Source organism: Chelonia mydas, chromosome 6 (assembly GCF_015237465.2).
Source record: "Chelonia mydas isolate rCheMyd1 chromosome 6, rCheMyd1.pri.v2, whole genome shotgun sequence".
Taxonomy (NCBI): Eukaryota; Metazoa; Chordata; order Testudines; family Cheloniidae; genus Chelonia; species Chelonia mydas.
Genome location: NC_051246.2, coordinates 19,871,656 through 19,884,062, shown reverse-complemented (window position 1 = coordinate 19,884,062; position 12,407 = coordinate 19,871,656). Strand labels below are relative to the sequence as shown.

Below are 12,407 nucleotides of genomic sequence, written 5' to 3'. Positions count from 1 at the left end.
GTACGTGCAGCCTTACCAAAGCTGCTGCTTCCAGATAATGCTAGAGCCCCACTTTTTTCAGACCACTTTAAGGACGTCACTAAAGGACCACATTCTCATCTTCTATCCCTGCCCAATGGGTACCCTGCTGTGAAGGCCAACCGTTACCATGAAGATAATTGAAAGTCATACTAAAATAAACAAATTACACTGTTTTACTTGAAATTCCAATTTCCCCCAGCTTTTGGGGAGGTGACCACACAGAGACAGTTAGTTGATTTATCCTCTGTCCCTTCCTTTGCTAAAAAGGAGGAAATCCTAGTGTATTTATTAACAACTCAATGGACGAAGGCGAGAATACACTAATGACAGCCGTGGACAAATACAAAGATGCTTGAAAGGGCAGCAAATACTGTTGTATGACAGAATTAAAATAGAGTAAGAGCTAAATAAATTTTAAAAATGGCATAAAATCAGTAAAATGAGGTGCAGCAATTTCACAGAGGAATAATCAAATACACAGGTTTACAGTGGAAAAATGATGGCTCAGCAGTAGAATTGCAGGTGGGGATCTCTGACTATTTTCAGTAGATGATAAAATAGATGGGAACCAATGCAAGGGGAGCTATTGGGGCACTGATAAATGGATCAATAGGCTGGCTAATTTCAGGCCTAAATTAGGAATGGTAACACTGATATCTGAATGGTAGGAACAGTGCCCAATTGCTGGAGCTGTCACCTTTTAGATTAGATAACATCAAGGTTCAGCGCACGCATTATCGTGAAAGATCCATGGCACATTTTGAAAGATTTGGTGTGAATTACAATGTTCTGGACACTTTCCCATCCAGGTTATCGCCTCTTGCTGGACCTATATTCGGTATTGCCAACGGTACATGTTCGAAAATCATAAGCTGGGCCCCCAAAATCATGAGATTGAAAACACACCATTTTGGTTTCTTTTTAGTTGCCTTCTGCTTTTGGGGCCTTTAGGGTGCTCTCAGGTCAGATTTTCAAGCCTTTCTCCACTATCATAAGGGCTAGAAATGTGTTTCTTTGTTTGATTGATTTTAAAGCTGAATTCTCCCCTCATCACTTGTCTCCAGCAGCTGGGACTGCTGAAATACCCCAAGACTCGCAATAAAATCATAGTCATTCCTTGACCTAAAAACACTGTTGTATAGTGTAGCTAGAGATGAAGCTTGCTGCGCTCTACTCCATTTCAGTGGATGATCCCTCTATACACAGTTTGTACAAGGGACAGCTAAGTGACAGCAACAATGAAAATACAAGCTATGGTTATGCTCCTGTGAGCTGCGGCGTGCTCTTCTATTACGGACATTGTGGTAAAGCCTTGCAGCTGTTTTGCCTGGCTCCGGACCACCTTAAGCAAACAGGCTGGTGCTTTGCCCTGTGCCCTAGATCCCCTTCTCCAGCCTCCAGGTCACCAGTGCAGCGAGTCCCAGGGCGACACAGGGGACAGTGACCGGGCGGCCCTGCGACAGTCGCTTATCCAGTCGCCGGGGGCTGTGAAGGGAAAAGCAGGGAAGCAGCCACAGCAGCCTCCCTCGTTCGCATCCACATCGCCCAAGCCTCCACTTTCTGCGACAGGGCCCGGGCAGGGGCATGAGCCTGGGGACGGGGTTACGGTTCAGAGTCGCGGCTCGTAGAAATGTGTTTCCTGCGGCGAGTCCTCAGGGATTCACAGGTAAGCAGCATATTCCGGGGCGGGGGGTCGAACATGATCAGCGGGAGGGGGGCAGGCGGATTTGGGAAGACTTCCGAGGAGGGGGAGGGGAAGGGCAGGGTAAGTTGGCTGGCAAAGTTCAGAGGTGCCTGGGGGAGAGCGGAGTGGATTGGGCAGCAGAGTTCAGAGGGGACTGGGGAGAGCCAAGTGCAGTAAAGGAGCTTGGAGCGTGTGGGGCGGGGAGCTTGCTGGCAGTTTGGGGGAGATCAGTGTCAGTGACATCCTGTGTATGGCAGAGTGGATGTTAAATCTGTAGCCGTACCTGGCTGGTCTCAGGCTTTTCACCTGAGACTCAGGCTTTTCAGGGGGTTCTCAGTGATAGAGCCAGGCGCTGAGTTTGCATGGCATGCCAAGCTACCAGCTTTGCTTGTACCAAGTGTGGTGTTAGGAGCGGTGTTGGAGGTGCCCTCTTTTAGATAAGATGTAAGAGTGATAGAGAGACAAGGTGGGGGAGGTAATATCTTTTACTGGACCAACTTCTGTTGGTGAAAGAGACAAACTTTTGAGCCACATTGAGCTCCTCTTCAGGTGTCTCTCACCAACAGAAGTTGGTATCACCTCACCCACCATGTCTCTTTAATATCCTGAAACCAACATGGCGACAGTTACACTGCATGTAAGAGGGATGTCACTCGTAATGCCATAATGCCTGGTAAATGCACAGAGCTGACTGTTCTTTCTATAACTCTGGATAGATTTCTTTAAATCAGTCACCCCTGGCTCTGCCTTTCTAAGGGACCATTGTCAGCTGGTCCAGGTTGTTATCTTTTGTTTTAGCCTGGAGGAATCTCTGGATATGCAGTCAGAGAAATCATCCCAGGAGGCCCTTTGGCTCCATGGGGGGCAGAAATCTTCCCTTAGCTTCCTTGGGATCTGGCTTCATCCCCACAAGTGGAACTTCCCTGCAGAGGGAGCCTCTGGAATGCCATGGAGAGATGGCAATTGCCTGTGGAGCGAGGTACGGCTGTTTTCTCATTTCATGCTGTTTCCTGTTACTCTCGAGCACAATCCTGATAATTCTCCGCAAACCAAGGCTCTGTTATCTTATGGACTCATCAAACTCTCTCACTGTCTCAGAAATACCCACTCCCAGGAAGGAGGAGATGAGGCTGTTATAATTAAATTCACCAGATACTGTAGAGAATGCTGAGAGCTTGGAGATGAGAACAGTGTTTACCATCTAAATGCACAGGCTCTCTGTCTCTGCGAGCCATACTGGTGTAGTATCTGCTGCCTGGGAACTCTTTGTGAGTGGATCAAACAGCAAAGAGGCTTTGAAGAGAAATATCAGCCACTGCTAGAGATGGGACATGTAGTCTTGTGCTGAAAAGCCCATGCTCTTTTGAAGACAGTGTCCAACCCATGGAGGCCACATTCAGTGATTCTGTGACCTAATAATTGCCACCACTAGGAGTCACCAAGAACTTCTGGCCTCTGGTCTCATGTCTGGATTTTGCCCTGATCAGAGTCAGTGCCCTGAGTGACGGGTTGGGTCACAGAGTACCTCTTGGGACTGCCACCTGATGTGCTGAGACTATCTCTGAGCCCGTTTTCCCTGCCAGCGTGGGACTCCAGAACCCTGTCTTGGTGAGCCGGACATGCCAGCCTGCTGCAAACCCAGACCCAGACCTGAACCACGTCCCCCAAAAGCTGCTGACTTAACTGAAAACAGCTTAAGAAGCGCTCCTGTCCCTAGCACTCAGACACCCAGCTCCCAATGGGATCCAAACCCCAAATAAATCCATTTTACTCTGTATAAAGCGTATACAGGGTAAACTCATAATTGTCTGCCCTCTATAACACTGATAGAGAGATATGCACAGCTGTTTGTACTCCCCCAGGTATTAGTCACTAACTCTGGGTTCAATAATAAGCAAAAGTGTTTGTATTAAGTGTAAAAAGTAAGATTTAAGTGGTTCCAAGTAATAACAAACAGAACAAAGTAAGTTATCAAGCAAAATAAAGCAAAACACGCAAGGCTAAGCCTAATACATTTAAGAAACTGGTTACAGATGAAATCTCACCCTCAGAGATGTTCCAATAAGCTTTTTTTCACAGACTGGACTCCTTCCTAGTCTGGGCCCAATCCTTTCCCTTGGTACAGTCCTTGTTCCTGCTCAGGTGGTAGCTAGGGGATTTTTTATCACTACAGCTCCCTTTCTTCTCTTCCACCCCCTTTTATAGCTTTGGCACAAGGCGGGAATCTTTTGTCTCTGAGTCCCCACCCCTCCTTCTAAATGGAAAAGCACCAAATTTAAGATGGATTCCAGTACCAGGTGACATGGTCACATGTCCTGTGAGACCCCAAGCCTTCATTCTTCCTGGCCTGACTCACAGGAAGGCTTGCAAATAAACAGAGCCATCCACAGTCAATTGTCCTGGTTAATGGGAGCCATCAAGATTCCAAACCACCATTAATGGTCCACACTTTGCATAATTATAATAGGACCTCAGAGTTATATTTCATATTTCTAGTTTCAGATACAAGAATGATACATTCATACAAATAGGATGACCACACTCAGTAGATCATTAACATATTTTCATAAAATCATATGGACTGCAGCGTCACACCCTGGATGAGCAAACATCGCTTAGGTTGTTTGGGGTAATAGTCTTCTCATGTGACGGATTGTAGATTCTCATTTCCTCTTCCGCACTTAAGGCTGAGCAGTGATTCAGTTAGGTGTCTGCCATCCGCACATGGACTCTCCTAAGCGAGGGATCCTGGATGGGATTCAGGGAGGGCCGAGGTTTCTTCAGTCCTTAAAGTGGGCAGCCCTGTCAGAGCAGCATGAAAACACAATCCTAAGTGCTTTCTGGTTGCCAACCAGGATGCAAAAGGGGCTCCCGTGTGCATTAGCCAAGGGGAATTGTATACTAATTTGGAGATTCAAAGATCCTTTAACCCCAGTGCCTTGTCTATAATCCACCCAAATACACCCATGGTGGTGCTGTGATGCTTAATGTCTTATTTATGTTGAAAACATCTTTGGGGTAGAGACTGACGTTTTATTCCGCATTTGTACAGCACCTAGCACAATGGGGTCCTGGTCCAGGACTGGGTGCTAGCACAATAAAACAATAGATAATAAATATCTGTTAAGTGCCTTGATATCCTCGTATGAAAGGGGCTGTAAGTGCAAAGGAATATATTGTGCTGCTGGGGGCTTCATACTAACTGGTTCTATGTTTTCTCCCCTCAATTACCAAACAGTAGCACACGAACCTGCAATTGAAAGATCAGCTCCTGGCTTCCTAGGAAACACTTGGGATGTTTTTCTCCATCTGAGCAGCTTGAGTCCTTTTGTTACCTGCTGCATTTCCTTTCTGCTCCTAGAAGGATCCAGGGGGCCAGACCGGTCTCCTTATCCACTGCTGCCACAGGCTTTTTTGGGATCGGCAGAGGAGGAGACGGCAGTGGGAACCGGAAGCTCACTCTGCAGGACGTGGCAGAATTAATTCAGAAGAAGGAGTGTCACCGGATGGTAGTGATGGCTGGAGCTGGGATCAGTACCCCCAGCGGCATCCCAGATTTTAGGTAACACCTCACCCCTCTCACAGATGCTTATTGGAGCCATGCGAGAGCTGGAATTGATGATATTCCAAACCTAGGCAACACCAGGGGTCTGCCACTCACCGTTCCTCTTCCTCTCACTAGTACTGGGGATACTGATCCCAGCTCCAGCCATCACCACCACCCTCTCATTAGTTCTAGTTTGTGGCATGCCAGAAGCATTCCAGACTTCATTCAAAAATCACCATGTCTGCTGCTTCTCCTTCCCTGGCCGCTTGGACAATGCCACAGTTAAGATTAGTGCTCCCTTCAGCAGCTCTGACTCCATATGACACCTTGATCCAGATCCTCAGGCCCAGCTGAGCTGTGCTTATTGCTTGGTTTCGCCTCTGCACTTCCCCAGTTCTGAGGCTGTCCAGGAGCCAGTCTGGCCATGGCGTAAGCTAGAGTTGAAACAGGGGCCACTCCAGCAGCCCAGGATCACTGGAGCACAGTGCACTTGCTGTGGCCCTTCCCATCCTCAGCAGATCCTGAACATGCCTCATACATCAGGGGGTCTGGAGTTGGGTTGTGTAGAGCCAGCGATGCCAGTTTGACATCACCTGAGGGGCTCCTCTTACATGCAAGGGAAATCCTCAGCTGCCCACTTAAGGCTCCTTTGCCCTGCCTCAGCTGCAGAAAGCAACTAGATAGGACTCAAGAATCTGGGCATTCTCTCTCTGAGAGGTGTCATATGTCACGCGCTAGGGGTAGGTGTCTTTAGAAACATCTGTGCTGGGTTTGTTTTCTGTGGCATTCTGACTGATAGGCCCCTTTGTCCCCTCCGCAGGTCTCCTGGGAGTGGCCTGTACAGTAACCTTCAGCAGTACAACATTCCCTATCCAGAAGCCATCTTTGAAATTGCCTACTTCTTCCACAATCCTAAGCCCTTTTTCACGTTGGCCAAGGAGTTGTACCCTGGCAATTACAGGCCCAACTACTCCCATTACTTCTTGCGACTCCTGCATGACAAGGGGCTCCTTCTGCGTCTGTACACCCAGAACATCGACGGGCTGGAAAGAGGTGAGTGCAGGGAAAAGACAAGGGGGGGTGGAATACGAGAATGGGGCTGTTGAAACATGAGATGAATTTGGGGCCAGTAGGTTCAATTTCCTTGTACTGAGTTGATCTTCTCTCCATCTTGTGTTCAAGTTGCTGGGATCCCTCTTGATAAGTTGGTGGAAGCTCATGGCACCTTCGCCACTGCGACATGTACTGTCTGTCGGAGATCCTACCCGGGTGAGGACTTCAGGGTGAGTAGCAATTATGGGGGCATCAACACAGAGACAACAGAACCAAATTCAAAGGGGGCTTGCAGGCCAGTTACCTTGTCCTCATGGCCAAGAGACAAGGTTCCTGTTCCAGAACAAATTTTGTTTTGTTACAATGTGATATGATGGCAAACCCATGTGTGCTTGTGGGATGGATGGAAGATGTGATGGTGGAGTTGGTGTGTTGCCTGGTAAAGCATGTGGCTGCTGATGGGTTTTCTTCTTTCAGGGAGATGTGATGGCAGACAAAATCCCCCGCTGCCCAGTCTGCACTGGACTCATCAAACCTGACATTGTGTTTTTTGGAGAGGAGCTCCCACACCGGTTCTTCCTGCACGTGACAGATTTCCCCATGGCAGACGTGCTCTTTATCATTGGAACCTCCCTCGAGGTCTGTGACATAGATCATGAGAGGGCTACAGGGATTCAGCACTTCGGGACTTGGGGAAATAGTGCAAAATTGAATAGGGCGTTGGGGGGAATGGAGGGGGGGGCGATTCAGGCATCAGGAAAATGAAGAGAGGAATTTGAGGACACAGGGTGAGAAGCAGAGTGCTCAGACTCTGTGTGTGGGTATATGGAAACAGAAGGCAGCTAGACAAGGTCCGTGGAGCTCAGGGTAAGGATGTGGGGATGGACCTCTGTGGGTGGAAGAGATGAGTTTTGTGGATACTTGAGGAGGTAACAGTAATAACTGGGGTGGACTCTGCTGGAGAGATGCCCCCTGCCAATACAGTGATGTGCCAGCAGGGGGTACAGTAGATAATAGCTTTTGTCTGGGATATTCCTCTCAGTCAGCTTGTCCAGGTTATGAGATGCAGTGTAAACTTTGTTATTAAATGGAGGGTCTGTGTAATACGGAAGAGTCAGGCTGTGAGGTTTTGGGCCCCCTAGTGTGGTAGAGCCTTCTGAGACCCTGCATTTTGAGTCCCTGAGGTTCAGTTTGTGGAGTGCAGTGAATTCATTTTGTGTGGGGTATGGACTCCCCTGCTGCTTCCACTCCTGGGATGAAGCTCTCTGTTTCTTTGCTCCTTGGGGGGGGATTTTTTAGGTGCAGCCCTTTGCCAGTCTGGCAGATGCAGTCCGCAGCTCCATTCCTCGTGTGCTGATCAATCGAGACCTGGTGGGACCATTTGCCTACCAGCCGCAGTACAATGATGTGGCCCTGCTGGGAGATGTGATCAGTGGGGTGGAGATGTTTGTGGAGCTGATGGGCTGGAAGGAGGAGATGCAGGAGCTAATCCGGAGGGAAACAGAAAAGGTATGAATGGCTCATGGAGGCCTCCCTCAACCTCGTCATGCTTTGTGTCAAAAAAATATTCCAGTGCCAACAGTACTAGGAATTGTGGTGACCAGAAAGTTACATAGAAGCCATCTTCATGTCTACACTCTGTACCCGGGAGGGAGGAAGGGAGAACACATTCCAAAGGATAAAAGAAACCACTAGGGCATTTAGCAACGAACGCAGAGGTTTATATCGGAAGATAAGGAAATAGCCGGGGTTGTTAAATACATTTTCAGCGAACATCAGACTTGTCTCAACCATGCAAAGAGAAGACCAAGACTGTGAAGTATAGTTCCCTAATGATGGAATGGTTTAATGTTATTTAACTGAATATCTGGGTCATCCTGATCTAGAATTATGTTGATATTTAAAAAGTACAAGCTGTTTTAAGGGAAGCCTGTTCTACTTATTTACTGATGCATATCCAAATAGACTTTTCAACCCCTAAAGAAGTGAATAGGGTGATGGAGACTTGCCTAAGCCAGAAATCAGTTTACCAGAGACAACAGCTGTGCAGCCAGGAAGCGTACAAAAACCAGAAAGGGTTAGGGTTAGATGCATTTAAAAGTCAAATCATCAAAAGCCTGATCCAAAACCTAGTGAAATCAATGCGAAGACTCCCATTGACTTCAACAGACTTTTGATCAGATGCCAAGTCCAGGATAACATGCACTCCGGGGCGCAGACTGCAAAAGTTCCATAGTGATTCTGAAGGACTGGAAAGTTACCAGTATGACTCCCCATGCCAAGAGAAATACCCCTGACGTGTGCCAAACTAATTTGCGCACATTATAAACACACAAAAGTGGTGGCTTTTTTCCTCCTCTCAGTTTTCAGAGCAGAGGCTGTCGTGAAGTCTCACAGTATTAAACTTCATTCATTTTACAGAATATTCACTGTGGGTCAGATCCTCAGCTGGTGTGAATTGACATTGCTTTCTTGATTTCAATGGAGCTTCAGTAGAGCTAAGCTACTTTGTGCCAGCAGAGGATCTGGCTCTGTAATTGTATTGATTCCTTCTGAAGTGTTACCATAAATAAAATTAACCTATAAATGCCAAAACGTATTCTCTTTGCTTTTTCGTGGGTTTGTTCTCTTATTTGCTGCTTTACAGAATCAGTTCATTCACAATGGCTCTCCCAGTCATCCCTATTACTAACAGAAGTAAAAGCATTCTTCTAGTCTGGTAGTAATGAAATGTTTTAAGCGCTTAATCCTGCAAACCCTTACTCCTCTGAGAAGTCCCATTGACACAGGTGATCCTTTGAGACCTTCAGAAGAGAGATTATAAAAGAGCAAACTATTAATTATTTTATTTTACACTAACAGTAATTAGGGACCATTAGGAGTAGTCGTTTATTTTAATCTAGTGGAGCATTTAACTCCATGGATCAAACTCTGCTGGTATAAATGGGTGCAGCTTCATTGGTGTCAGTACAGTTTTGCCCATTTGCACCAGCAGAGAATTTGGCCCTGTATTTTTAAACAAAGTGCAGTGAGAGGGCATGATGTAGTATGGAGATCCCAGACCCGATTTTAACATTGCTGACAATCATTATCAGATTATGGGTTGTCTACAGAAAGGATGATTAGTCATTTGTCAGGATTTTTTTCACGGTAAGCCATTTGAGGGTAACATGAGAGCGCACAGCCACAGCTGCTGTAACTCACTGAAGCAAATCCAGTTAATTGTGGCATGCACGCTCTTTCTCTTCACCCTGGGCTTTTGGCCTGAGTGTCACCAGCTGAGCTGATGAACGCTGGAACACGTGAATCACATTGACGAGCCATGAACGTTCTTTCTATTTTTAGCTGGATGCAAAAGACAACTAGGACAGCTGCCCTCCTGCTACTGGAGAATGATGTTCACCTTGAAAAGGGGTAGGTGTCATCCCCAGTGAGCTGTGGAGAGGTTACAGAAGAGAGCTGGGGAAAATGCTCTCCAGCTTTGCAATGGCTACTGAGGATCCTTTTGGCTGTATCAGGGTGCCCTGCTGCAATACAGGAAAGACCATCACACAAGACTCTTAGCAAGTGAAGACCGAATGACAGGCTGTGGGCTGGCTATTGAGGAGACTTTCCCAATCTGACACCTCAGCCTGGCACATGTGCCCACTGAACGCTGTGACCTCTACCTTTTCCTGTCTTCCATTCTCCCAGATCACGCATTTGGAGAGACTTTGCCTCTCCTTTTCTGTCACGTAGATCCTTATAAACTATCATCCAACTTTGTGATGTTCACTATTAGACTGGGCCAGAGTCTCATTTCCCTCCCACCAGGCATTCTGGACTCTCCCCAGAAATTCAGGATCAAATTTTTCATACGTGTCTTGTGAGTCTGGGTGTCCCAAATTTTTCGGTGCCCCACCTGAAATACCCTGGAACGGCCTGACTGTCAGAGGGTGAGCGCTCAGAATGTCCTGAAAATCAGGATCATTTATAGTATTTCAAGTTGGGCACCCAAAAGTCACTAGTCCACTTTTGAAAATGCTAGTTGATCTGTCTAATTCTAATGCTGCTGGGACAAGTACTCAGCTTCATCAGACAGGTTCATAGAAATTGTCAGCTCCCTGAACCAGCTCTTCAAAAGAGCAGGTTTTGGATGCAAGCAGGCTTTTTTCAATTATTTATTTGTTGCCAATTTGTAGCGTTTATTATATGGGTGAAATCACTGCTAATCAGGAGGTAAAAGGTGTCAATGTGTCTAGAGATGATGCCTGGAAACCCCACTCCTGTTGAGCAAATAACCCTATGGGCCAGTTTAAGCTGCTATTTGAATGGAACGTGGGTTGATATCTGCACAGCAATAATAATTATTAACACTAATAAGTGTTAATGCCTTTGTGCATGTCTACACATGGTATTTCAATGTCTGTTTCACACATTTCCCAGGGTCAATGCTTTGATTGCACTTCCCCCAATTTGGTTCATATGCCCTTTGTTATCCTTCATGTCTCTTAATTATTCACTTAGCAGCTATTCACCCTTTAAATGCTGGCTCAATTCCTTGCACAGATTTACAGCTCACCGAATGCTCCAGTCATGTGGAGCAGTAAAGGGTCTACTGTTTATTCACTGAGCCTTCTAGGGAGGGAATGTTGGCCCGGACACCAGGGTTATTTCCTCCTCTTTTCAAAAAGTGCCATGGGATATTTAATTTGCACATCTCGGATGGACAGAAGGGATCCATGTTTAATGTCTCATCAGAGAGCACTACTAACAGTGAGAGGCCCCTTCCCCTCTCACACTAGAGAGCTATCATTGCGGCTGAGCCCAAGGCCCAGTGCAAGATTTGAACTCACTACCCTTCTGGCCTAGAGGCAAATGCAGCAATAATTAGCTAGTCTATTACAATGATTTTTCTGGATGTGACCTTTGACCAATACTATGTCAAAAGAAGCACAATAAATAGGAGATGCAAAACACCTTGCATCAGTGTGGTTCTGGTTAATATTTTGAAATGCACAAAAGTCAAGGAATTTGAATGTTAAGGCTTCCATAGCTACTGTAACTCTGAGTCTTTGTACATTTGTATTCCTGTATATTGTGTTAACTTTTTTGCCTTAATATGTATGTGCAATGTGGCTAACTTACAGTTGCGGTATGAAACCTAGCTTTGGATTATCTGTCTTCTATGCATTTAGAAACTTCAAGCCAAATCCTCAGCTGGTGTAACTCAACAGCACTCCATTGACTTCGATGGATGTATGCTGATTTACGCTAGCTGAGGATCTGTCCCTGTCATTCCTACCATTGCAGTAACAGTTTTTTGCCCTTGGACTTCTTTTGAATGAGGTCTGTGATTGAGCTCACATTCAGATGAACAGACTTGTTTATCTGAATGTGTGATTCAAATATATTTGAATGTTCTTACACGGCTGTGGGATCAGCCATTGAAATAAATGTCATTTGAATGTATAGCCTAAATAAAAGCAGAAGTGTTTCTTTCACTTTGCAGCGCACCAGACACGTAGCCCAGCTGGAGTTCTGCCCATTTCTACACAGTTAACATTTTACTACAAAACAGCATATGTTGCTTCTCAACCATATTTCGTTATACACGTCAAAGGTGCTTGTCCTGACTTGAGCCTCAATTCTGCAAACCCTTATGCACAAGATTTACACATATAGGCAGCCCTATTAAAATCAGTGGGATCGTTCATATGTTTAATGTTAAGCACATGTGTGGAGCTTTTGTTGGATCAGTGCCTAAGCCATTGCAAGGTTGAGTTTTAAACATGGCCTATTTCTGAAGAACTTGAACACAAGGAAATGGGCGAGGGGTGAGTAAAATACACCATGTTTTTCTTTAATTTCTTGAGCGGGCGAGGTTTCTGCCAGATCTAACACTTTGAAAAAGATCAGAGGTTTGCACTGAAAGTTTACTATTATTTTTTGCCAACTTCTATCTTAGAAAAATAAAATAAAATGGCTTGACCCAGAATCTCCACACTTGATTTCTCCTGTTCTCCTCAGGGAGCTTGCTGTCTATTTGTGAAGTTGAGTGGGTTAATTTTTGAGTTATTCAATTTTTTCCCCCTCTTTTTAAACTTCTTGGAGTTTAAAAAC

The 12,407-nt window shown here is 45.9% G+C and overlaps 1 protein-coding gene across 3 annotated transcripts; it reads left to right on the top strand.

Annotated features, from left to right (window-relative positions):
* Positions 1–1,313: 1,313 nt before the first annotated feature.
* Positions 1,314–11,765, top strand: SIRT3 (sirtuin 3). Of its 3 annotated transcripts, XM_007063880.4 has the most exons (8): positions 1,314–1,687; positions 2,504–2,684; positions 5,067–5,267; positions 6,073–6,305; positions 6,435–6,535; positions 6,783–6,944; positions 7,605–7,814; positions 9,651–11,765. In XM_007063880.4, the coding sequence occupies exons 1-8, from the start codon at positions 1,606–1,608 to the stop codon at positions 9,669–9,671; spliced, it is 1,191 nt and encodes a 396-aa protein (XP_007063942.1). In that variant the 5' UTR covers positions 1,314–1,605; the 3' UTR covers positions 9,672–11,765. The 3 variants fall into 3 exon arrangements, with proteins under 3 accessions (XP_007063942.1, XP_037755406.1, XP_037755405.1); XM_037899478.2 differs by lacking the exon at positions 2,504–2,684 and having other exon boundaries at positions 1,326–1,687; XM_037899477.1 differs by lacking the exons at positions 1,314–1,687; positions 2,504–2,684 and adding an exon at positions 2,691–3,313.
* Positions 11,766–12,407: the final 642 nt, after the last annotated feature.